At 39.3% G+C, this 27,379-nt stretch overlaps 1 protein-coding gene and 1 non-coding gene across 2 annotated transcripts in view; both read right to left on the reverse strand.

Moving 5' to 3' along the window:
* Positions 1-7,750: 7,750 nt before the first annotated feature.
* LOC133748921 (small nucleolar RNA U13) lies at positions 7,751-7,856 on the reverse strand. Its single transcript, XR_009864527.1, has one exon. It is a non-coding gene; the product is annotated as a small nucleolar RNA U13 (small nucleolar RNA).
* A 2,883-nt stretch (positions 7,857-10,739) lies between these two features.
* ITFG1 (integrin alpha FG-GAP repeat containing 1) overlaps positions 10,740-27,379 on the reverse strand; it is a 267,258-nt gene continuing 250,618 nt past the window's right edge. Inside the window, exons 15-18 of the mRNA XM_062177430.1 lie at positions 19,446-19,570; positions 18,727-18,809; positions 17,044-17,161; positions 10,740-12,120 (exon numbers count right to left, since the gene is read on the reverse strand). Coding sequence (XP_062033414.1) covers positions 12,061-12,120; positions 17,044-17,161; positions 18,727-18,809; positions 19,446-19,570 — 386 coding nt within the window. The 3' untranslated portion in view covers positions 10,740-12,060. The remainder of the gene's footprint in view (positions 12,121-17,043; positions 17,162-18,726; positions 18,810-19,445; positions 19,571-27,379) is intronic.

Here is a 27,379-nt window from a genome sequence, read left to right on the forward strand (position 1 = left end):
TACATAAAGTACATGAGCCAAAAATTTTCCCGGTTTAATGATATTGAAGAGCTGGGGCTAGCATTGTGGAGCAGCAGGTGAAGCTGCCAGCTATGATGCCAGCATCCCATATAGGTGTGGGTTTGATTTCTGGCTGCTTCACTTCAAATTCAGCTCCCTGCTACTGTGCTTGAGAAAGCAACTGAAGATGGCCCAAGTGCCTGGGCCCCCGCTACCCCTGTGGGAAACCTGGATGTGGAGTTCCAAGCTTCTGGCTCATGCCTGGCCCTGCCCCAGCCCTTGCATTCATTTGGGGAGTGAACCAGCAGATGGAAGATCTATCTCTTCCTCTCTGTCTCTAACTCTCCTCTTCAAATAAATTAAATAAGTCTTAAAAAAAAAAAAAAAAGAAGAAGAAGAAGAAGAAAAAGAGCTGCCTTTTGGCAACACTGTCCACTAAGCTAGTTTACAAATTTCTGGTTAGCATAATCCCAAACCAAGAAAGCTTTATAATGAATACCACCTCCTATCAGTACTAAAGTATTTCAGCTCTATCAGGAAAACATCACATTGCCAGGAAATTTTCTGACCATCAGTTACTTTCATTTGATTGTGAAAAAAACAATAAAGGCACTAATTATATTTCTTAGAATAAGGAGGCCATGGCCCATGCTGTGGCATAGCAGGTAAAGCTGTTGCCCTCAGTGCCAGTATCCCATATGGGAGCCAGTTCAAGTTCTGGCTGCTTTGCTTCTGATTCAGTTCCCTGCTAATGCCTGGGAAAGTAGCAGCAAATGGCCCAAGTGCTTGGATCCCTGCACCCACATGGGAGACCTGGAATAAGCTCCTGGCTCCTGGCTCCAGGCTTCAGCCTGGCCCAGCCCTGGCTGTTGAGGTTATTTCGGGAACGAACCAGCGGATGGAAGATCTTTCTTTCTGTCTCTCCCTCTCTATCTGTAACTCTTTTAAATAAAATAAATAAGGAAAAAATTAGGTGGCCAATATAGATGGAATCTTTTCTTATAAGCCCAAATCTTTTTTTTTAATTTATTTATTTTTTTTTTTTACTTTTTATTTTTGACAGGCAGAGTGGACAGTAGAGGGAGACAGAGAGAAAGGTCTTCCTTTTTGCCGTTGGTTCACCCTCCAATGGCCGCCGCAGCCGGCGCGCTGCGGCCGGCGCACTGTGCTGATCCGATGGCAGGAGCCAGGTGCTTCTCCTGGTCTCCCATGGGGTGCAGGGCCCAAGCACTTGGGCCATGCTCCACTGCACTCCCTGGCCACAGCAGAGAGCTGGCCTGGAAGAGGGGCAACCGGGACAGGATCGGTGCCCCGACTGGGACTAGAACCTGGTGTGCCAGCGCCGCAAGGCGGAGGATTAGCCTATTGAGCCGCGGCGCCGGCTCAAATCTTTTTTTAAAAGATTTATTTATTTATTTAAAAGGCAGAGTTACAGAGGGGCAGAGGCAGAAAGGGAGAGAGATTTTTCCATCCACTAGTTCACTCCCCAATGGCCACAATGGCCAGAGCTGAGCTGATCTGAAGCCAGGAGCCAGGATGAGTACAGGGGCCCAAGCACTTGGGCCATCTTCCACTGTTTTCCCAGGCCATTGCAGAGAGCTGGGTCAGAAGTGGAGCAGTTAGGACTAGAACCGGCACCCATTTGAGATGCCAGCACTGCTGGTGGCAGCTTTACCTGCTATGCCAAAGCACTGGTCCCAAAATCTCAATTTTGAAAGGCAATTCATTTACTTCATACTTACACCTATTTATTCCAAGCTGAAACAAATACATGCTTATTTATGCAATGGGAAATCATAGTTTTAAAGTGAAAAATTCTTTTTTTTTTAACATTTATTTATTTATTTGAAAGGCAGAGTTACAGAGAGGCAGAGGCAGAGACTGTGGTCTTCCACCCACTGGTTCACACCCCTTTGGCCCCAGTGGCTAGAGCTGGGTCTATCTAAAGCCAGGAGCCAGGAGCCTCTTCCGGATCTCCCACGGGGTTCAAGGGCCCAAGCATTTACTCCATCCTCCACTACGTTCCCAGGCCACAGCAAAGAGCTGGATCAGAAGAGGAACAGCTGGGACTAGAACTGGCGCTCAAAAGGGATGCTGGTGCCACAGGTGGAAGCTTAGCCCACTACACCACAGCACCAGCATCAGATACTACACATTTCTTATAAATTCATTTTAAGGGCTTGGTGGGCTCTGAATATCTGTGCTGGCTGGTGTACCAAATACTGGTGTGATTAGAAGGCATATGTTCAACTCTATATTTTTGTAAAGGAGGTATTTAAATTTTTGTAATAACAACAAATCTAAAAAATATTTTTGTGTTATAAAATTTGTAATAAACCTCATTTCTAAATAGTGTGATCTACGGGAAAAATAATTTTTTAAAAATCATGAAAAATAATATTTATTTGGAAAAGTATCTGAAACAAATGTGTATATGTAGTTTAATTTAAAAGTTAACAGTCATGGAAATATCACCCAAATCAACAAATAAAGTCTTCTGTGTGTCTCTGCCTGATCATAGTCTCCCAAACTCTAGAATTTGTTATCATTTTTTCTTACCTTTTCTTTTCAGTTTTCCACCTATAAATTCATCCTTAATAAAGTTTAGCTTTTCCTATTTTTGAACTTTAAATGAATGGAATGATGGTGCATGTATTCTTTTATGTTTTGCTTTTTGGCTTAATCTAGTAGGTTTTATCCATGTTCTGATCAGCAGTACTTCATTAAATGTCATGGCTTACAGTACTTCATTGCACACAAATCCACGTTGATGGACATTTTGGCACTTACAGCTTTTGGCCATTCTGAGCATTGCTTTATGAACACTTCTTATACCCAAAAATTTCTTAAGGGTAGAATTGGTGAGTAGATTTACATGTCATCAACTTTAATACATACAGGTAAAAGCTACTAACACTTTATAAAGTGATACAACCACTATATATCAGAGTTCCATAAACAGTATATGAGACTTCTGTCATTCCACACCCATAGCAACATTTGGTTATTGTCAGCTGTTATCTGTCAATCATTTTTACCAATATTTTATTGGGCTTTTAACTTTTAAATAATTTAGTAGAATTTCTTTCTTTTTTTAAAGATTTATTTATTTGAGAGGCAAAATTATAGAGAGAAAGTTTTCCCATCTGCTGGTTCACTCCCCGAATGGCTACAATGGCTGGAGCTAGGCCAGACCGAAGCCAAGAACTCAAAGCTTCTTCTAGGTCTCCCACATGAGTGCAGGGGCTCAAACACATAGGCTGTCTTGCACTACTTTCCCAGGCTATTAGCAGGGAGCTGGATCAGAAGTAGAGTAGCTGGGACTTGAACTGGCACCCACATGGGATGCCAGCACCGTAGGCAGAAGGTTAGCATACTATGCCACAGTGCTGGCCCTGTAGAATTTCTGTATTTTGGATACTAATCAGTCATATGTGTTGAAAGCTATTTTCATTTAGTGGCTTGTCTCTTCACCCTTTTTATACTGTCTGGGTATGAGCAGAAGTTACTAATTTTAATGTAATCCAGTATATCAACATTTCATTTATAGACTAGTGCTTTTTGTGATAGAAAACCCACCCTCACTCCTGCAGGAGTAGTTATTTACTTACAGTAAGCACAAAAGCTTATACATTTACAATTCACATTTAATCTTCCATCTACCTAGAGTTCCTTTTTTTTGTGTGTTAGAGGTCAATGAATTTTTAATTTTAATATGAATTGTCTCAGGCTCATTTATGCTTAAAAGGCTATTTTTATTTCACTACTCTACATTGTTAACATCTTCTTGAAAAATACATCCATATATATGAATTTTATCTCTAAATTCTCTGATATGACCCATTTGTCTGTTTATCTATATTCATCAATAGTTTTGGTATTTGGTAGCTTATGTCCTTGTTCTTTGTCAAGTTGCTGATGAAACAGCTTAACAGCAATAATAACAAAAACTCAATGGAATATTGAGTTAGGTTGGATTTAACAGCTTGGTAATTTCTATCCATGAACATAGTACAGATTTGCATTTATTGACAATTTCTTTAATGTGTATCAGAAAAGTTTTATAATTTACCCCACAGAGGTATGGTGCTTCTTCTGCTTTATTCATTCTTAGGTATTTGATCTTTATCATGCTTCTGTAAAAGTTATCTTTATTTATTTATTTATTTATTTTGACAGGCAGAGTTAGACGGTGAGAGATACAGAGAGAAAAGTCTTCCTTCCTTTGGTTCACTCCCTAAATGGCTGCTACGGCTGGCGTGCAGCACTGATCCAAAGCTAGGAGGCAGGTGCTTCCTCCTGGTCTTGCATGTGGGTGCAGGGCCCAAGCACTTGGGCCATCCTCCTCTGCCTCCCAGGGGCCACAGCAGAAAGCTGGACTAGAAGAGGAGCAACCAGGACAGACCGGCGCCCCAACTGGGACTAGAACCTGGAGTGCCGGGGCCCCAGGCAAGGATTAGCCTAGTGAGCTGCGGCACCAGCCTATTTTTTTTTTTTTTAATAAGAATTATTTATTTGAAAGAGTTACAGAGAGAGAGGTAGAGCTAGAGAGAGAGAGAGAGAGGTCTTGGTTCACTTTCCAAATGACCGCAACGGCCAGAGCTGCGCTAATCCGAAGCCAGGAGCCAGGAGCTTCTTCCAGGTCTCCCACGCGGGTGCAGGGGCCCAAGGACTTGGACCATCTTCCACGGCTTTCCCAGGCCATAGCAGAGAGCTGGATTGGAAGAGGCGCAGCTGGGACTTGAACTGGTGCCCATATGGGATGCTGGCACTGCAGGCTGGGGCTTTAACCTACTGTGCCACAGCGCTGGCCCCAGTTATCTTTTATTTACTTAAACATATAAATACCATTTTAACTGATTACACTGATGTATAAAAATTCAGTGATTTTAAAAACTGCTTAACTGTTTTCCTGAGTAGGCTTCTCTTTTGCAGTGTATGAGATTCCAGTTGTTTCTCATCCTGGTTGGCACTGAGGATTACCAGTGTTCTTCTGGCCATTATAATAGGTGTATGGTGGTTTTAACATGCATTTTGCTAATGGCTAACAATGTTGAACATATTTTCATGTTCTTATTTGCCCTTCATATCCTCTTTTGTGAAGTGTCTGTTCTGGTTTTTGCCCATTCTCAAATTAGGTTTTTTGTTTTGTTGAATTTTGGAAGTTCTGTATTCTGGGTATGTCTATTTTTAGATATGTGATTTATAGGTATTTTCTCTGCATATGTAGCTTTTTAAATTCATTGCTTTGAAAGTGTATTTGGCAAATAAACATGTTTTTATTCATAGCAAGTCACTTTCATTAATGTTTTTCCTTTATTTTAAAATTCATTTTCATCTCCTTGAAAGGTAGAACACCAGTGAGAGAGAAAGAGAGCGAGAACAAGAGAGATCATCCTCCTGCTGGTTCACTCCCCAAATGTCTGCAACAGCCAGACCTGGGCAAGGCAGAAGCCAGGAACCCAGAACTCCATCTAGGTTTCCCACATGGGTGACAGGGGCCCAAGTACATGAGGCATGATCTGATGCCTCTCAGGATGCATTATAAGGAAGCTGGATCTGAAGTGGCGTACCCAGGACTTGAACCAACACGCTGATGTGGGATGCTTGCTTCTCAAGCTATGGCTTAACCAATCATCCTGTTCCACAATGCCCTCCCCAGCTTTTCTTTTTTTTGGATCATACTTTCGGTGTTATGCCTGATAATTCTGCCTAATGCCAGTTCTTTGTTTCTTCTAAAGGTTTATAGTTTTGTATTTAATTTATAAAACCATATATAACCCATTTTGAGTTTCCTTTTATATAAGGTGTCAAGGTTTTTTTTTTGTTTGTTTGTTTGTTTTGTTTTTTTTGCAAATAGATAACCAGTTGTCTGACACTGTTGAAAAAGACTACTTTTCACTGAATCACTTTTTTTTTTTTGGACAGGCAGAGTGGACAGTGAGAGAGAGACAGAGAGAAAGGTCTTCCTTTTCCATTGGTTCACCCTCCAATGGCCGCCGCAGCCGGGGCGCTGTGGCCAGTGCACCACACTGATCTGAAGGCAGGAGCCAGGTACTTCTCCTGGTCTCCATGGGTGCAGGGCCCAAGGACTTGGGCCATCCTCCACTGCACTCCCTGGCCACAGCAGAGAGCTGGCCTGGAAGAGGGGCAACCGGGACAGAATCCGGTGCCCTGACCGGGACTAGAACCCGGTGTGCCGGCGCCGCAAGGCAGAGGATTAGCCTATTGAGCCGTGGTGCTGGCCTGAATCACTTTTATACCCTGTTAAAGATCAAATAGCTATATTTTGTGTGGGTTTGTTTGTTTTTGAATTCTTTGATCCATACATTCATTTTTTTTTTTGCCTGTACTGCAGTATCTTAATTACAATAGCTTTATAAGAAATCTTAAAGTCAAGTAGTTTGATTTTTGACTCTCCCAACTGTGTTTTTTTATTTGTTTCTTTGAGAAGTATACACACACACACACACACACATGACGGATATAGACAGAGTTCCCATTTGCTACTGTATTCTCCAAATGCCTTCAGTAATTGTCTGGGACCGGGCCAGGCCAAAGCCAGAAGCTCAGAGTTCATTCTAAGTTTCTCACGTGGGTGCAGTGCAGGGACCCAGTCAATCACCTGAGCCATTACTGCTCCCTCTTAGACCCTGCATCACCAGGAAGCTGGAATCAGGAGCCAAAGTTCCATCTGGATGTTGTGTTTAACCAACTTTTTAACTGCTAGGCCAAATACCTGCCCATCCTGTTTTTAAAAAGTGTTTTAACATCTTCTAGTTCCTTTTGTTTTATATAAATATTATAATAATCTTGTCTATATCAACAAAGATACTGCTGGGATTTTGATAGAGATGGCACGAAATCTATAGATCACGCTGGGGTGTACTAATATCTTTACTATGTTGGACCTTCTACTCCTTAACATAAGTGTTTTTACATTTCAGTTTTCTTTGACTTCTTCCATGGTTTTGAATTTTGTAGTTTTCAGTATATAGAACCTTTGCATTTAGAACCTTTCACAGATATTTCTATTTAAGAATTTTTGGATCTATATATTTTTGAAGGATTTATTTATTAGCAAGGCAGAGTAACAGAGAAGGAGTGACAGAGAGCTTTCATCTTCTGGTTCCCTCTGCAAATAGCCACAATGGTAAAGGCTCAGCGAGGCTAAAACCAGGAGCCTGGAACTTCATCTGGGTTTTCTATGCAGATGGCAGGGGCCCAAGTTATTGGGCCATCTTCTGCTTTTTCATACACATTGCAGGGAACTGGATTGGAAGTGGAGCAGCTGGGATATGAACTGGCACTCTGATATAGGTTGCCAGCATGCAAATGCTGGCTTAGACCACTGTGCCACCACAGTGGCCCTAATTTTTTAATTTATTTTAAATAGCATTTTAAAAATTTCAACTGTTGCTTGGCTTTATTAGAAATGTATATGTGTGTGTGTATTGACCATGTATCCTGCAGCCTTGACTCATTTATTTATTCTAGTTTTGTGTGTCTTGTGTGTAGGTTCCTTGCAAATTTCTACATAATCATGTCATGTGCTAATGGGGACAGTTGATTTCTCCTATTCCAATTCATATACCTTTTATTTTCTTTTCTTGACTTATTAATTATGATTACTATATCCAGTATGATTTGGAAAGTGTTAGTGGGATGACTGCATCCTTCCATCTCTCACCATCAAGTATATTTTTAGTTGTATATTTTTTAATGGATGCCCTTTATTTATTTTTTTTCACATCAGATGGGCCATGTGCCAATGTTATAACAAGGTTTAGAGGGAGGCACATCTCATACAGATGTTTGTATACCCAATCATCATATTTATGGACCACAGAAAGGATCAATATATGCCCTTTATTATTAAGGAAATTCTATTTAAAGTTTGCATACACTTTTAGAAAAGCAAGTGTGGGCCGGCGCCGCGGCTCACTAGGCTAATCCTCCGCCTTGCGGCGCTGGCACACCGGGTTCTAGTCCCGGTTGGGGCACCGATCCTGTCCCGGTTGCCCCTCTTCCAGGCCAGCTCTCTGCTGTGGCCCGGGAGTGCAGTGGAAGATGGCCCAGGTCCTTGGGCCCTGCACCCCATGGGAGACCAGGATAAGCACCTGGCTCCTGCCATCGGATCAGCGCGGTGCACCGGTCGCAGCGCGCCGGCTGCGGCGGCCATTGGAGGGTGAACCAACAGCAAAAGGAAGACCTTTCTCTCTGTCTCTCTCTCTCACTGTCCACTCTGCCTGTCAAAAAAAAAAAAAAAAAAAAAAAAGCAAGTGTGGATATTAGATTTTGCCAAATCATTTTGTTTATTGAGAAGATGAGTTTCCTCATTTATTGATAATATAGTGGATTTTATGCTGTGATTGGGAAATAGAATTAAAAGATAAATTTGACTTTATTTCTCAACATGAACTCCATCAATTTCAAGACCCCAGATGAGGACCCTGATTGTAACTGATGACACCAGCCATTAAGTCTATCCCTAGAGAACAGAGGGTCCATGGAATCTAACAATGTCAGTGCAGTCTTGTTTATATTAGTAACTGAGGAAAAATGAGTGCCCTTTAAAGTTTTTTTTTTTTTAAAGGCTTATTTATTTGAAAGGTAGAGTTATAGGGAGGGAGAGACAGAAACCTTCCTCCCCTGGTTCACTCCCAAATGGCTGCAATGGCTAGACCTAAGCCAGGAATCAGGAGCCAGGAACTCCATCTGGGCCTCCTATGTGGGTGGCAGGAGCCCAAGTACTTGGATCATTTTCCACTGCTTTCCCAGGCACAGTAGCAAAGAGCTGGATAGGAAGTGGAGCAGCCAGGGTTTGAACTGGCACCCTGATATGAGATGGTGGCATCACAGGTGGCAGCTTAGCCTACTGTTCCATAATGCTAGCCCCTAAAAATTATTTTAAAATTAGCAAGTGAAGTCAGAGCCAAATCAGAGCTGTAAGTTGGATGCCTAATGATTTACATTTGAAACTCTCCAAATTACCCAGTTTAGTGAGAAGAGTAAGCATTATGATGGTACAAGATGGTACAGCTTTCCTGGGCATTTGCCTGCTAAAGCTTTGGCTTTGTCAAAACACTCTTATAATCAGATAGCATCATTATTTGGCTGTCCAGAAACCTAACAAGCAAACTGTCTTGAGCATTCCATAAACCTTGGGGTGTGACCTTTGCTATTGACTTTTGCATTTGACTGGACCACTTCCACCTCTTGGTAGCCATTATTTAGGCTGTGCTTTGTATTCAGGATGATAGTAGTAAAGCCATTTTTCGTGTTTTGTTCCAATTCTTTGAAAAAAATGCTTCAGTATCTTGATTCTGCTTGTTTAAAATTTCCATTGAAAGCTTAGCTCTTGTCTGCAGCTAATTTGAGCCTAATTCGTTTGGTGCCTGTCAATTTGTAAGTTTGCTCTCCTTTTTCTATCAGAATTTTTTAAGGTGAAAAAACATAGCTATGGCTATTGTATGTACTGCTAATTGTAGGTCATCTTTAGTTATGGAATGTTAATTTTTTTTATCAATAATTGATGTGGATGGCTTGCCACTGCAGCTTCTTTTTTTTTTTTTAAGATTTTATTTATTTATTTTGAAAGGCAAAGTTTCAGACAGAGAGGGAGAGACAGAGGAGACAGAGGGAAAGGTCTTCCATCCTCTGGTTCATTCCCCCAAATGGCTGCAATGGCCGGAGCTGGGCTGATTTGAAGCCAGGAGCCAGGAGCTTCTTTTGGGTCTCCCTTGTGGATGTGGGCTCCAAACACTTGGGCCATCTTCTACTGCTTCCCCAGACCATAAGCAGCGAGTTGGATCAGAAAAGCAGCTGGGACACCAACTGGCACCCATATGGGATGCTGGCACCACAGGTGGAGGTTTAGCTCACTACGCCACAGCGCAAGCCCCAGGTTAGTTCAAATAAATTTGGTGTATTAACAAAGTATTTACAACATCTTCAAAATTATTATTAAGGCTTCTTTACTACTACTAGTTCCCAAAAGGAGGATCACAGCATAGTTAAGTTGGAGAGAAATGTCAGAAAATGTTAGCTTTGTGTTTATCAATATAATGAAAAATAAGGAATAAAAGACCCAGCATCTTTTATGTACAAGTTGTCATTTCAGATTCAGAATAGTCCTTTAAGGTATCTATATCCTTGTGCAGATGAAAAAAACCTAAGCTCAGGGAGGTAAACTGACTGATTCAAAGTCACAAAATAGGGGAGTTTGTTCTCTTTCCACTACAATAGTCAAAATTAGAATAAAAGTCCTTGTTACTGATTCTCAGTGTTGTGATATTCTGAACCTGCAGCCCTGTAATAAATGATATTAAAGTTTTATCTGGGGATACAGAGCAGTATTAAAGTCACTGTATTTTTAATTATTAACATTTTTTCTGTAATACTACTCTTGGTAGATCCTGACTTCAAATGAGAAGACTGAAGACTCATGCTGTGTCAATGATAGACACTAGGCCTAACTGTCTTTAAGAAAGTGTGAAGTAGGACCTGTCACGGGGTTGTGAGTCACTCACTGTTTACTGAGTTTAACTGAGTACTATAGTCAGGAGAGTCCCCACTTGTCCTTGATTCACGAAGTCACTGTCTCATGGTCCAGAGAAGTGATTTATCCCTCAAAACCTAAAAGGTCTCTTTCATGCTCCAAAAGGGTTATTTCAAAACTCACCACAACACTGTTTAAATAAGGAATGTTTATTAAGAAGACAAATGAACATGCTAAGATACAAACAAACCACTTAAATATACCAGTCTCAGTGAATTGCAAAGAAAAAATAATAATAGTAAGAACAAAATTATTTTCAAAGAAATTTTTGTGTTTTATAAACCCATCACACATCTATGTCAACTGACATATTAGAAATTATTAGCATTGATATATACACCTTTTCTCCAGTCTTTTTAAAATAATTTTTGGCAGCATTTCGTTCATAATATAAAATTTGCACTGAAGTCTGTCAATTATAGGCTTTTCCAAGCCTTTGAGGATAGAAGATTTGCATTCCCAGTTGCTGCCTAAGCAGTTTCCTTTCAAGAAATAAAATACTGTTCAAGATCACATGATAAAGATCAGTTTTCAAATGAAAAATTTTACAGCATGTTAATTCTTGGAGAGTGCCATAATACGTGTTAATATGTGCAAGTAATCTTTATATAAAATGTCAACCACCAAGAATTTAGGTTTTTCCAAAGAATATGATTTTCTCATGCCTGAAAGTAACATTCTACTGAGTCTACAAATTTTGATAATTAGTTGTAGAACTCTCATAAAAAAAGTCTAAAACAGTACTCATGACAACTATCACTTATTGAGCATTTATTCTATGCTAGGCACCCACCAAGCTAGCACTTTGTATATACTGTCCCATTTAATGTTTACAATAACTTAAGCAAGTAGGTATTATTAACTCCATTGTAAAAACAAGAAAATTGAAGCTTAACAGAGGTTAAGCAATAGCCAAGTTAAGATAATAACTTTGTAAGTGGTGGAACCAGGAGTTTAAGGCAAGTCTTACTCTGATTCCAAAACCAGAATACTGAATCATTATATTGTATGCCACTGATGAGAGACCCTAGACCTACTGTGATGAAAGTGAATGTTTAATACTTTATCTGTGATACATTTGCAAAAAGTTTAATTTGCATCATTAGAATAAGAGGTAAGACCAATTCAAGTGGCACAGAAAAAAATTCCACTCATTTAAATATTTTTATTTACACCCCTTTTTCCATCATCATTACTCTAATAAGATAATAAATACATGAACACAGGAGTACATGCAACACATTCCACAAAGGAACAAAAATGTACAGCACTATTGAATAAAGAACCCAAACTGTATACAAAGTGCTTTAAAAAAAAAAAAAAAAAAGAAGACCTTTTGACACATTCAGACCATTATTTATTTGAATACTTACAATAATTACCATGGATGCATCATTTATAAATAATATTCAAAATCTCCTATTTTCTTCTATAAGCCAGCATTTAGTATTTCAACAAATCAACTGAATAGCATTCCCTTATGTAATATTAAAGGCAAGTTACATAGCATCAAAATGAAACCGATGGGCTTCTTGTCGTTTTTCTCTGTCATCTGCTTTCTGAAAAAGAATTTCAGATTAGTTTGTAAATGATAAGAAAATGTTAAATGACTGAAATATAATTTCTTTCTTTTTTTTTTTTTTTTTTTGATAGGCAGAGTGGATAGTGAGAGAGAGAGAGAGAGACAGAGAGAACGGTCTTCCTTTTTGCCGTTGGTTCACCCTCCAATGGCTGCTGCGGCAGGCGCATCTCGCTGATCCGAAGCCAGGAGCCAGGTGCTTCTCCTGGTCTGCCATGTGGGTGCAGAGCCCAAGGACCTGGGCCATCCTTGACTACCTTCCCGGGCCATAGCAGAGAGCTGGCCTGGAAGAGGGGCAACCAGGATAGAATCCGGTGCCCCGACCGGGACTAGAACCCGGTGTGCCGGCGCCGCAAGGCAGAGGATTAGCCTGTTGAGCCACGGCACCGGCCTGAAATATAATTTCTGAAATATAAAGTGACTGATTTTTAAAAAAAGGTCACTCAGAAATTAGTAAAAATATTTTAATAATCTGCAGTAGCTATTTTATAACTACTAAGTGAATCTGAAAACCAACAGAAGTGCTCCTTAAATACGTAGCCTTTTTTAAATTTGAAAGTAGGACTAAATGTATATCCTGTGAGTATGTAATCAACTATTGCATTCTTCCCCACTCCTAATACTGATGCTGAGTGAATCTCTGGTAATTCTGATAAAGCCCATCAGTTACACTATGGTTAACCTACTGAGCTAGCAGATATTTATTGACCCTCTCCTCCCAGCAGAATGGTATTTTTAGGGATTAAAAAGCTTCTCAATTTTCTATCTTGCTCTCCAAGAACTTAAAGCCTAGAAAGAAAAAAGCAAAAGCACACGATTTGACTGTATTAAAGAAAGAATTACTAAGTGAAAAATGTTACTAATACTCTACGAGAGATTTATTTCTAGGTTTGGATGAGCAAGGAAAAGTTCTGAAGACACAGTATTTATGGAAATAGGAGGAAGGCATTCAATCCATGCTGGGACTACAACATGAGTAATCACAGGAAGTCTGGAAGAAAAATGGAATATGTGAAAGGAACTTGTGAAAAGTAAGGTTGGAAGGGTATGCTGTGGAGTCACGTGGAAGTAATGCGAAGGCCAGGCGTAGGGGCTCACACACTTTCAGGCTGTGGTAGTCATTTGAGCAGGGGTTGGCATGAGTAAGGCTAAACGTAATGAATAATCTGGCAGCAGTGTGATAAATGGAATAGGGTAGTGGTGAGGGAGTGAAATCAGAGCAGTAGGATGTAAGAAGGGGGCTGAACAGTGCTGATAGGAAGAATGCAGAAGTAGGGTCAACTAAGAATTTTATGGAGGTACAAACAATAGGGCAACTGATTACATCTTACAGGTAATTTAAAAAAGAGGAGAGATGAAGTTTTAGAACATCGGTTTTAAGGTACTAATAAGTAACTTCTATAGAGATATCATGGCAACAGTTTGAAATGCGGAAAGAGACCTCCAGAGAGAGATGGAGGTAATAGCTAAACCCATGATTTTAGATGAAATTGGCAAGCAAAGTGTAGAAAGAAGACGGCTTTAGGGAAACATTAGAAAGCATGAATTGAGGAAATAGTAAAAGGAACATCTACCAAAGGTTATAAAGGTGTTCAGAGAGATTCTAAGCCCACAATATTAATGCTGTAATTAGAGCTGAGAAATTAATTTCTCTTCCTACATAGGTCAAGAGCTATGTAATATTTTTTTTAAAGATTATTAATTTATTAGAAAGGCAGAATGAGACACACACACAAAGTGATTTTTCATATCCTGGTTCACTTCCCAAATGGCCGTGATGGCTATGTAATATTTCAAATGCTGTTCTGATACTGCTGGACAAAGCATGTAGGGTTATCCTTAATCTTACCTCTTGGTTGCAATCTTATAAAGGTAATCCATATGTAACATTAAAAAAAATTTCTTAGGAAAATTTTTTGAAGGTAGTGATAGAATCGTAGAAAGAGAGAGCTCTCCCACTAAATTGGTTTATTCCTCAAATGCCCACAACAGCTGGGGCTGAGTCAGGCTGCTCTAGGAGATAGGAGCTCAAATCCCGGTTTCCTATAATGGTGGCAGGTTTCTTATGTGGACGGCAGCAACCCACATACTAAAGCCACCATTGCCTGCTTCCCAGGGTATGCAATAGCAGGAAGCTGGAACCAGTAGGAGAGCTGGGACTTGAATCCAGGCCTCCTGATACAGAATGCAGGTGTCCCAAGAGGAATCTTAACTGCTGCACCAAATTCTTGCCCTTTATGCCACAGTTTTTTCTAAATTTATGACTTTTTTTTTTTGAGAAGCAAACCTATGAACATTTATCTGAACAATTAATGTGTTCTCTTTTCATATGTTAAAAGAGCAGCTAAGACTCTGGCCTCAGAATAAGCCCTTAAGGCATTCAGATCTGGCTAAAAAGCCCATGAGAGCATTTCACTGTGGCACAAACAAACAAACAAACAAAAAACCCCAAAAAACAAACCTAAATGAAAAATCTCTGTGAGTGAGATCCCAGCGGAAAGAACGGGCCATCAAAGAAGGAGGAGGTACTTTTTTCTGAAGGGAGGAGAGAACTTCCACTTTGACTATGACCTTGTCTAAATAAGAGTGGAGTTGGGGAACTCAAAAGGCTTCCATAGCCTTAGCAGCTCATGACAAGTGCCTCGGGTGATTACTGACACCATAAACAAGAGTGTCACTTGTTAAATCAATAACAGGAGTCCCTGTGCACTTACTCCCCATGTAGGATCTCTGTCCTTAATGTGCTGTACTATGTGAATTAACAGTATAACTAGTACTCAAACAGTACTTTACACTTTGTGTTTCTGTGTGGGTGCAAACTGTTGAAATCTTTACTTAGCATATACTAAATTGATCTTCTGTATATAAAGATAATTAAAAATGAATCTTGATGTGAATGGGATGGGAGAGTGAGAGGGAGTGGGAGATGGGATGGTTGTGGGTGGGAGGAAGGTTATGAGGGGAAAAAGCCACTGTAATCCAAAAGCTGTACTTTGGAAATTTATATTTATTAAATAAAAGTTTAAAAAAAAACAAAAAAATATAAAGGAGCAGCTAAGATAAAACATGGTAATTTTATTTAGTTAGAAATGATTATGATGGGCCTGAAATCATCTTTTTTTGTGATATAAAGAAACCCTTTTTTGGGAACATTATTGGAACCCAATAGTTACATATTTAATATATTAATATATACTCATCTCATGTACAAATAGGAATTAGCTTTTATAATTTATATCTAAATTGCTAACAAATTTCTGGTGATACCCTGTTTTCTTTCATATATACATTGCAGAAAAATTACATTTTTGGGAATTCTGTTTTCAGTTATTACTCAGGGCATTATACTAAAGAACTGAGATCAGTTTAGTTTAACACAAAGGATACCTGATAGAAAAATGTGTATTGCTTTAGTACCTAAGCCTTGGGAAAATCATTCTACTTCTCTGTGCACTAATTGTTTAAAAGACAATGCCATTAGTCCTGGAAATGAATGTCCATAGTTTTTTATTTATTTATTTATTTATTTATCTATCTGAAAGAGTTAGAGAGGAGAGATGAAGTTACAGGGAGAGAGGGAGAGGGAGAGGGAGAGGGAGAGGGAGAGAGAGAGAGAGAGAGAGAGAGAGAAAGAGACTCTTTCATCTATTGATTTACTCCCTAAATAGCTACAATGACCAGGGCTGGGCCAATTCAAAGCCAGGAGCCAGGAACTTCCATGTGGGTGCAGGGGCCCAAACACTCGGACTATCTTCTGCTGCTTTCCCAGGCGAATTATCAGGGAGCTGGATTGGAAGTGGAGCAGCTGGGACATGAACCACTGCCCATATGGGATACTGGCTCTGCAGACGGTGGATTAACCTGTGGCGCCACAGCACAGGTTCATGTAAAAAATTACTTTTCAGACTATTATGGAGCTGTTTCAGTTTTCTATATGCCAGGTGATTTGGGGACGATCACTTGATTACTAGAGTAGAGCATCAAACTCTTTTTGTCTTCTGTGATGTGTTTGAGTTGATAAGAGACATTGGTAACTTCAGGGGATAAAAGACATGACCAATTAAATAACACTCTGGGGGCAGGCATTTGGCACAGGGGTTAAAGTGCTATTTGGAACACCACCATTCCATAGCATAATTTCTTCATGTCTCAAAGTGATGGATGATTCAAGTACTTGAATCTCTGCCCATCTATGGGGGAGACCTTGATTGAATTCTAGGCTCTTGGCTTCAGCCTGGTCCAGCCCTGGTTATTGCAAGCATTTGGGGAGTCAAGCAGCAGCTGAGATCTCCCTCTCCCACTTCCAAATAAAATAAATGAATGAACAAATATGGCAGAATAGTCTCTTAAAAGTACTTCACATATTAAATTATACTCTGTATAAAACTTGAGAAATGAAATCTTAGTCACATGAATAAAGCTTAAAATAGTTTTAAAAGAGTAATACATTTCTCTCCCTTTCTCTCTCCCTCTCCTTGTCTTTTAAACACACAAACAAATATATAAATCTTAAAAAGGGGGTGGCACTGTGGTACAGTGGGTTAAGCCACTACCTACAATGCCAGCATCCAATATGAGGTCCAGTTAAGAGTCCTGGCTGCTCTACTTCTGATCCTACTCCCTTCTAATGTGCCTGGGGAAGCATCATAAGATGGCCCACATCCTTGGGCCCTTTCCAGCCATGTGGGAGACCCAGATGGAGTTCCAGGCTCCTAGCTTCAGCCAGGCACAGCCCCAGCCTTTGTGGCCATTTGGGGAGTGAACCAGTAAATTGAAGATCTCTCTCTCTGTGTTTCTCCCTTTTTCTGTAACTGTGTCTTTCAAATAAATAGATCTTTTTCTTTAAAGAGTAATGCATTACTATAATAAAACCAGATTTAATGTTTCATTTAAATGAACAAACCTTTTCCTGCCAATGTAAGATGCCAATTATTGCCAAGATGAAAACACAGACACCGATGAGCGCTATTGCGGTCAGTAGAACAATGTTACTTGGAGTAAGATATAATTTGGCACTCCAGCTGTGGATAAGAACAGAAACAATTATGAATTTTAATTTGAAATAACAAACTTCATTGAGACCAACAAGCAAAATATACCACCCATAAACAAAAGAGTCTATTCATTATGCCATTCACTCATTCATCCATTATAAATAAAGCAAAAGCAATTAAATAATGCTATAACCATTGGTGTTCCTGCAGAGTTCATATTTATTCAGACTTGAAGTAGAATTTTTTAATGATATGTTTTGATATTTTTCTTTTCCCAAGTATGATCCTATGAGAATTATTCTTAAATAAGCTTATCAGTGGGCACCTTGGACAATCTTACATATTTTTTACATCTTGATTGATCTATTGGATTTGAAAAATTTTACTCTATGGCTTTTTTTGCATCTAGAAACCTTTTATTTAAGGTATACAGATGTCATGCATTTCATATATACAAATTTAGGAACATAGAGATACTTCCCACCATACCCTCCCTCCAGCCCTGACTCCTACCCTTCTTCCTCCTCTCTCTCCTATTCCCATTCTTGTTTTTTAGAAATATCTATTTTCAATTAACTTTAGACATATAAGATTAACCCTACACTAAGTAAAAAGGTCCAATATTAGAATGGCTACACCTGCTCTTTTTTGCTTCCCATTAGCATCAGATACCTTTTTCCAGCCTTTCACTTTCAGTCCGTGGGTATCTTTGTTGGTGAGATGTGTTTGTTGTAAGCAGCAAATAGATAGATCTTGTTTTTTAATCCATTCAGCCAGTCTTTATCTTTTATTTATTTATTTATTTTTTTGAGACAGGCAGAGTAGACAGTGAGAGAGAGACAGACAGAAAGGTCTTCCTTTTGCCGTTGGTTCAGCCGTAGCGGCCATTTAGGGGGTGAACCAACGGAAGGAAGACCTTTCTCTCTGTCTCTCTCTCTCACTGTCTATAAATACAAATGAGCAAATACAAATTAAGGATTTAGATTTATATGTGCTATCATGAAGCAACATATTCTGCTAGTAGGAATAAAAATACCTTGCATTCACTTACTATATGCTCAGCACTCTGTTGAGTATATTTCATTCCTATCCCTATAAAGTGGGTATTTTATCTCCCATTCTACAGATGCAACAATTTAATCTCAGCACAGAGGAGTAGCTAGTTCCTAGTCTTGCAATCCAGTCAGTAGTGGAACTGAGCTTTCTAGCCTCAAAATTTGTACCAAACTATTGTGGGATGTATATCACTTCTCAAATAATTTACAAAAAAGATCAATGGTTACTAAAAATTGTAGCATCCAGAAATTTTAGAATTTATAACTAATAAGCTGAAGACATTTATTTAAGCAGACTATGTATACATGTTTAATTAGCTAACTTGCTGTTTTCCTAATAGGATTGAATTTGTTCTTCCTGAACAGAGTCAGGGAGCTTTTGTGTAGGTATGCTATGCTTATTCACTTAAAGTTTGCTGTGTGCAAATTAAGTACTAGGCACTCATGGGAACAGAGTAAGAATAAGTTTTAAAAAGATGTAACTGTACCTGTGATTCAGAGTTGACAGTATTATTACATTTCAAGAAACGACATTACCTTCGAGGGACGTTGTGAGGGTATGGAATGACAATTAGCTGGGAATTTGGAATGATTGCAGTCCACTCTTGTTTCCGTACAGACTGGAAAAAGAATTTAAGAACATTTAACATCAAGGACGCTAAAAAAACCACAATTATTCTAAATAAGAAAAAAGTCTCAAGTACTTTGAGAAATGGAAATCCTAGGTATAGATTAAGCTAAGTTTACATATATTAAACCCAAAACAGGGTATCATCTGTTGGAAAAATTTTCTCATCTATTCAGGGAAGGATTATGTTATGTCTTAAGAATAAATTTATTCAACAAATAATTTTTGGACACTTATGTATCAGGCACTGTTCAAAGTACTATGTACAGAATGCTGCTTAGGGCTCAGACTCTTGTTGGGAGGAGACTGAAAATAAAAACAAGCACGATTATACATATGCAGAAGTAGAACATTTTACATATTAGTGAAATTTATTTTATTTATATATGTTAGGTGGTAAAAGGAGAAAAATCAGGAAAGAAATATAGGAAGTTGTTAAGTTTAAGGGAGAGAGGAGGTGGAAAAATTTTAGAATGTCTTTAAATCATGACAGGTCACTAACAAATTTTTTTGTCTTTAAAATTAATAAAAATTTGGATTGTTTGAATTCAAATTATTGAATTCAAATATTCAACTAGTGAATATATTAAAGCATAGACTAATTATAAACAAACTAAATTTTACTTACCCTCTCTCCAGATGGACGGGGAATACCAACATAAAGATGGTCAAGAAAATTTGCACTTCGACCTAAGCCAAGAACATTGTATGGTAGTTGGAGGGCTAAATGTGCTGACTGGCTGAGTTGTCCAGCTAGATTTATTAAGGAAAAAAAAGACAGACAAAAAAAATCAATGGAGACAGTGCTCTTATCAGTTATTAAAAATTTAGGTACTAGCATGTACTCCTTAAGTGTAAAAATATGAAGTGAAACAGCCATTCCAGTAATATTAATGATTCACTTTTAAATGAAAAGCAGCTTTATTGAGATATAATTTATATACCATAAATATCACCCTTTACAGTTAAGGGGTTTTAAGTATAGTCAAAGGCTTCAGCCATCACAATAAACTTATTTTAGAACATTTTCAACATTTAGAAAGAAACGGCATACCCATTATCTGTACTCCTAGTTCCTAACCCCATGCTTCCAGCTGTAGGTAATCGCTTATCTGCTCTCTGTCTCCATACATTTACCTATGCTGAAGATTTCATATAAATGCGGTCATCCAAGAAGTGGCCTTTTATGACTGGCTTCTTTTATTTAGCACAGTTTTTCAAGGTTCACCCATTCTGTGGCATTTTCAATACCTCATTACTTTGAAGTCTCCAAAAATATTCCAGTGTATGATACAACAATGTTTATTAATTGTTTTATTAGTCAGGTTTTTCACTGATGAATATTGTGTAACTTCTACATTTTGGTTATTACTGTTAACATTCACATATAATTTTTTGTATCTATGTTTTCCTAGCTCTTGATTATAAACCTTAGAGTTTAAGATCTCTAGAACTACCAAACTATTTTATAAGTAGCTGTACCCTTTTTTATTTTTTTTAAAATTTATTTGAAAGTCAGAGTTACAGAGAGGGAAAGGGAGAGGGAGACACACACACACACACACATATCTTCCATCTTCCACTGCTTTTCCCAGGCCATGGACTGGATTGGAAGTGGAGTAGCCTGGACTTGAACTGGTACCCATATAGGATGCCAGTGTCACAGGCAGTGGCTTTACCTGCTATGCCACAACATCAGACCCAGCTGTACCATTTAGTATTCCCACTAGCAATATATGAAGGATCTAATTTTTCAACATCCTTACTAATCCTTCTTAATGTATGTCTTTTTGATTATATCTGTCTTAGTAGTTGTGAAGTAGTACCTCATTGAAATTCTTATTTGCATTTCCCATGACCAACTTGGAACTTCTTTTCATGTGTTTATTGACTATTTGTATGACTACTTTATTTCTATAAGTTTAGTAGTGTTCTCTTTCATTCTGAATTTTAATAATTTGGATGTTCTCTTTTTCTTGTTTAGACTAGATTCCAAGGATATATAGGAGCGTTTCAAAGTTGCCTTAGTGATCTGGTGTCCTAGGAGGTCCTTTTCTATTTTGGATAGATTCTTGTCTGTCAATCTGATCACAGATTTAGATAACTGGGATGTTGTGAGCAGACTGCTGCTGTATGTGATTTTGGAATAGCAAGATGAGGACCTTGTGAACTTATTCTCTTCTCCTCCAACCCTCTCTAGTGTAAAAATATTGACTAGTCACCTATATTAAGGCCACCAAGAACTGAACTCTTGAATCAAATCAAACAGCTAACACTATGTGGACATTTGCCAGTTCAGGCAAAATACTGATAGTGCTATGGGGATGGAGTCTTTACTGGACCTCCAAAGAAGGCAGTCTTGGCTGTTAGTAGTGAAGTTGCTTCTTTTCATAAAAACTGGAGTACTGGAGTACATAAAAACTGAGAAGTGAGGAAGATGGGAATAGGCTCAAGTTAAAATGGCAGAGTTCTTATTGAAGGTTAATAGTTGCTCTTGGATAGACAAGGCCTAGTCATTCTGTGGTTTTGGCTAATTTCCAGAGTTCTGAAATAGTTGATATTAGATGGTTGGCCAGTATTTTGTTGTTTGGGGATAGAGAGAAGGAGAGAGCAAGTTCATTAGATCCTTGCTCCTCCATTCCTAAGTCATTCTTGGGGCAAGTATATGGCCTAGTGGTTAAGATACCCACTTCTTATTTTGTAGTATCTAGGTTTAATAACCAGCCCCACTCTTGATTCCACCCACTTGGGAGACCTGGGGCAAGTTCCTGGCTCCCGGCTTCAGCTATTGTTGGAATTTGGGGAGTGATCCAGTGAAGAGGAGCTCACTCTAATTCTCTCTCTCTCACATAAATTTTTAAAAAGGAGTATGTAACTGATGTAGCAGTTAGGATGCCACTTGGATGCCCATATCCCATATTAGAATGCCTTGGTTTGAATCATGTCTCTGCTTCTGATTCCAGCTTCCTGCTAATGCACAGGCTGGCAGGCATCAGGTGATGGCTCAAGTAGTTGGTTCCCTGCCACTCCAACTGGGAGGCCTGGACTGGGTGCCCAACTCCTGGCTTTGGCCTGGATGTGGGTGTTTGAAGAGTGAATCATCAGAGTTCTCTGTCTCTCTCCCTCTGCTGTTCAAATAAATACATTTTATTTTTAAAAAAGATTTAAATACACAAATACAACATAAGCATGTAGAAACTTAAAAAAAAAAAAAGGTCAATCTCTCTCTACTATGATTCACCATTACAGAGTGTACTTGCTTGTTATTCTTCTACATGATTAAACAGAACTTTTCAGGGAAAATGACAAGCCTGTGGGCCATATAAGGACTCATTTGGTCTGGCCCTGCCAAGGCGACCACAGGTAGGAAATTCAATACATTTGTAGTAGGTTGATTTTTAAGTTGATAATATTGTATGGCCCATGAATGATATTATAAATATCATAATGGCCCTTGCCATAAAAAAAACAGTTCCCCATCCATGGATATTAGTTAATATAAAAATATTTTAAAATTCAAGAAGATGCTGCTAAACATCATCAATATTATTCAGACACAGGAAATCATTGGAAGGTACACACACTCGATTGTTTATATAGTTATGAAGCTGGAAATAGTAAGGTATAATGAAAAGGAACATGCATTTAGGGCAGGCATTTAAAAAAATCAAGCAATGTATATGAAATTGTAAAGCAGCATAGTAAATAGCATTAAGACTGTAGAATTAGTCCAATTTGTGTAGTGTGCTAATGCAATCATACTTAATCACACAGTAAATACTTAATACATATTGCCATTTTATTAACAAAATACATTAGAGCTGAATTAAAATTTAAGCATATAATGATTTCGTGACAGTACTAAAAAAGAGTGACTTAGCAGACATCAAACTAGTCTTTTTTCTCCCCACCTTTGTGCTCATGGTCAAACTAGTTTTATAAAATATTTTCCTATAATTATCCTACTGAAAAGAACCAAATTCAGAATTTTATCAATATTACTCCATTAAACATTATAGAACATAATATTTTTAAATTGCATATGTAATAAGAAAACTATTAGAATCAAAGAAAAATTATCTAGAATCTCATGAGATAATCATTATTAATTTTAGCATGCTTTTGGTCATGTACTTTTTTCAAAGGCATGTACACGCAAATAGTCATTTTAGTAAATTTTAGTTTAACTTAATATTACTCCATCAGTATTTACTTATCATAAAGTTTCTGTAAAGATAGATTAGCAGAAAGATTGTTAAACACCAAAGTCCGATTAATTAAGAGAAAACCAAAGGTACCTAGTGTAAAAGACATTACTATGTATATGCTTAAAAATTGTTTTTCTAAAATGCTATCTATGCAGACATTATAAAAACATGATTTTATGGCCTATGTAATAATCTTCTTATTTAAATATTAATCTTCTGTTAGAAATTAAAAACATTTCCTAATCTTTCACTATTACAAAGAACACTTTAGTGAATATCTCTGCACATCAGTTTTTGTTTGCAAAAATTGATTACTTTCTCATATTTCTAGATGTGGAAAACTGGAACAAACAGTAGAAAGCTTGAAAATTTACTCTTTTTTAAAAAAATTTAATTCAAGGAAGGAGTTATTATCCTTCTCCCATCCCACTTTTCATTATTGAAGTCATTCTTCACGTAGTTCCTCAATCACAGCATAAATTTTTAAAAAGATTTATTTATTTCTTTGAAAGGCAGAGTTAGAGTCAGAGGCAGAGGTAGAGAAAGAGAGAAAGAGGCCTTCCATCTGCTGGTTCACTCCCCAAATGCTGTAACAGCTGGAGCTGGGCTGATCTGAAGCCAGGATCCTGGGGCTTCCTCCAGGTCTCCCACGTGAGTGCAGGGGCCCAAGGACTTGGACCATCTTCTACTGCTTTCCCAGGTGTATTAGCAGGGAGCTGGATCAGCAGTGGAACAGCTGGGATTCAAACCGGTGCCCATATGGGATGCTGGTACTGCAGCAGTGGCTTTACCACAGTGCTGGTCACAATTTACTCTCTTTCTAAAAATGCACGTTTTATTTATTTGACAGTCAGAACAAGACAAAGACAGAGAGATTTCGCATCTACTGTTTAACTTTCTAAATGCCTGCAACAGTTAGAGCTGGCCCAGGATGAAGCTAGGAGCCATGAATTCCCTCTGAGTCTCCTACAGGGATGGCAGGGGCCCAAGAACTTGGGCCATCATCTGCTGTGCATTAGCAGGACGTTGGATCGGAAGTGGAACAGCCAGGACTAGAACCATCATTCCAATCTGGGATGCCTGGGTTCCAAGTGACAGCTTAACATGCTGTACCAGCACACAGGCTGCAGATTTTTGGATATGTCCAGCACTATTCTGAAATGAATAGGGCTGCAGCCAGTGGGTATTGTGCACACCTGTGATTCAGGGATTTTACCAGAGGGAAAAAATCCACTCCTCACTAAATTTGAGTCTGGCTGGGAGGACTGACAGGGGGCTGGGCAACCATATATGACTGTGAGGTGCTTCAGGGTCCAGGCTCAAATTGCCTAAGCAGAGCACCCACAGGCAGCTGGGTCTGGGAACATCTCAGCCTCTCTGTGGACAGGACAGGATAGTGGGGCAGAGTGGATCCTCTGCACCCTGTGACTGTGGGAGCCCTGAGTGCAGACAATGTGGGAATTTTATGTCTGCATGAGAGGGTGCAGAGTATAGCTGGGTCTCTGGGCAATCATTTTGTGGCTTCACGTGCTCAGAGCTACCTGACTGCCTGGGGTGGGTCACTGCAGCGGGATCTGTGGTCATACTGAGAAATGCACAGATCTTTTGTCCAGTCCATGCAGAAGCACAGATAAGTACTGCACCCACTGCAGGCTAACACCTGGGCATTGATCATGTTCGAAGAGAGGAGGTAAGGGTGTGATTAGGCAAACAGAGTTGACCATACCCTCCCCCTTTTGTTAACCATGCCCAGTATGGGAGTCACTCTGGATACTTGTCCCACCACAAAGCACTGATCAGAGCTCTGAGGCCACACACAGCACGCACCTCTGGGTATTCTCGGAAACAGCAGACATTCCACTAAGCCACAGAAGTATAGTTCAAAGATAAAAGCCATCAAAGGAAAAAAAACCAACAAGTATTTCCACAAATGCCTAAAATAAATGCAGTAATTAAAAAACAAGATTAAGGAAGACAACATGACCCCCTAAAGGAACACAACAAACACTTCAATATTAGAATGTGAAGATGAAGAGATTGATGAAATGCCTGAAATGGAATTCAAAAGGTTAATCATAGGATTACTCAGAAGTAATGAGAAGCAAATCCATGAATTAAAGAAATCCATACTTGACATGAATGAAAATTTTTCCCATGAAATTGAGATTTTTTTTTTTAATTTTTGACAGGCAGAGTGGACAGTAGAGGGAGAGAGACAGAGAGAAAGGTCTTCCTTTTGCCGTTGGTTCACCCTCCAATGGCCGCCGCGGTAGCGCGCTGTGGCCGGCGCACCGCACTGTTCCGATGGCAGGAGCCAGGTGCTTATCCTGGTCTCCCATGGGGTGCAGAGCCCAAACACTTGGGCCATCCTCCACTGCACTCCCTGGCCACAGCAGAGAGCTGGCCTGGAAGAGGGGCAACCGGGACAGGATCGGTGCCCCGACCGGGACTAGAACCCGGTGTGCCGGCGCCGCAAGGCGGAGGATTAGCCTGTTGAGCCGTGGCGCCGGCCGAAATTGAGATTTTAAAGAGAAATCAAAGGGCCGGTGTTGTGGCACAGTGGGTAAAGCCACTGCCTGCAGTGCCTGCATCCCATATGGGTGCTGGTTTGAGTCCCGGCTGCTCCACTTCCGATCCAGCTCTCTGCTATGGCCTGGGAAAGCAGTACAAGATAGCCCGAGTCCTTGGGCCCCTGTACCCACATGGGAAACTCAGAAGAAGCTCCTGGCTCCTGGCTCAGGATAGGCACAGTTCCAGCCATTGCGGCCAACTGGGTAGTGAACCATCGGATGGAAGACCTCTCTCTCTGCCTCTCTTTCTCTCTTTGTGTAACTCTTTCAAATAAATAAGTAAATCTTAACAAAAAAGAGAAATCAAAATGAAGAATTCAATAGATCAAATAAAAAATGTGATGGAAAGCCTTGGTGACGTAGAAGAATGAATATCAAAGCTAGAATACAAATATTTGGAAATTTTTCAGTCAGACCAAAAAAAAAAGAGAGAGAGAGAGAGAGAGAGAGAGAGAGAGAAAAGAAGAAGAAGAAGAAGAAGAAGAAGGAGGAGGAGGAGGAGGAGGAGGAGGAGGAGGAGGAGGAGGGGGAGGAGGAGGAGGGGGAGGAGGAGGAGGGGGAGGAGGAGGAGGAGGAGGAGAAATTAGAAAATTAAAAACAGTGTTGGAGAATTATGGGATACTATCGAACTATCCAACACTCTGGTCACAGGAATTTCTGAAGGTGTGGAAGACAGAATGGATTAGAGGGCCTATTTAGTGAAATAATTACAGAACTTCCCCAAATAGGAGAAAGAAAGGGATATCCAAGTTCAGGAAGCACAGAGAACTCCTAACAGAATGACCAGAAAAGATCTTCACCATGACACACTGTAGTTAAACTTTCAATAACAAATCATAAAGAAAAGATCCTAAAATGTGCATGAAAGAAATGCCAGATTACTTTCAGAGAATCTCCAATTAGACTCACAGTGACTTCTCATCAGAAACACTAATGGCTATGAGAGAAAGGAGAGACAGTGCAAATCTTCAGAGAAAACAATTGTCAGCCCAGAATACTATACCCTGTAAAGCTCTCATTTATGAATGAAGGGGAAATCAAGACCTTCTACAAAACCAAAAATTGAATTAGTCACCATGCATCTAGCCTTCCAAAAGATGCTTAAGGATGTGCTACACACGGAAACACAGAACATCACTATGTCACCATTATGGAGGGTTGCGGGTAGGAGGGAAGTTATGGGGGGAAAGCCATTGTAATCCATAAGCTGTACTTTGGAAATTTATATTCACTAAAGTTAAAAAAAAAGAAAGAATATGAAGGCAGAAAAACCTCCAAACAAAAGTACAAAGGAAATCCAAAGTGAACAATATTTATGGGAAAATGGTAGGGACAAGTCATTACTTATCAATAGTAACACTGAATGCAAATGGCCTCAACTCTCCAGTTAAAAGATACAGACTGGCTAAATAGGTTAAAAAACAAGATCTATCTATTTGCTACCCACAAGAAGCATACCTTATCAACAAAGATATATACATACTGAAAGTGAAAGGATGGATAATTTCCTTACTAAGAGAAAGAAAAAAGGAGCAGGAGAAGCCCTTCTAATATCAGACAAAAGAGACTTTAACACAAAGAAGGGCACTATGTAATGATTAAGGGATGAATTCAACAGCTAGATGCAACTGTACCCAATGCCAGGGCATTTGGCTATTTAAAACAAATGATGAAGGATCTAAAAGGAGACATAGACTCCAGATATTGTAATAGGGTACATCAACATCCCAATTTCACCAATGGACAGATCAGCTAAACAGAAAATCAGCAAAGAAATAACAGAA

This window comes from Lepus europaeus, chromosome 19 (genome assembly GCF_033115175.1).
Source record: "Lepus europaeus isolate LE1 chromosome 19, mLepTim1.pri, whole genome shotgun sequence".
Lineage (NCBI taxonomy): Eukaryota > Metazoa > Chordata > Mammalia > Lagomorpha > Leporidae > Lepus > Lepus europaeus.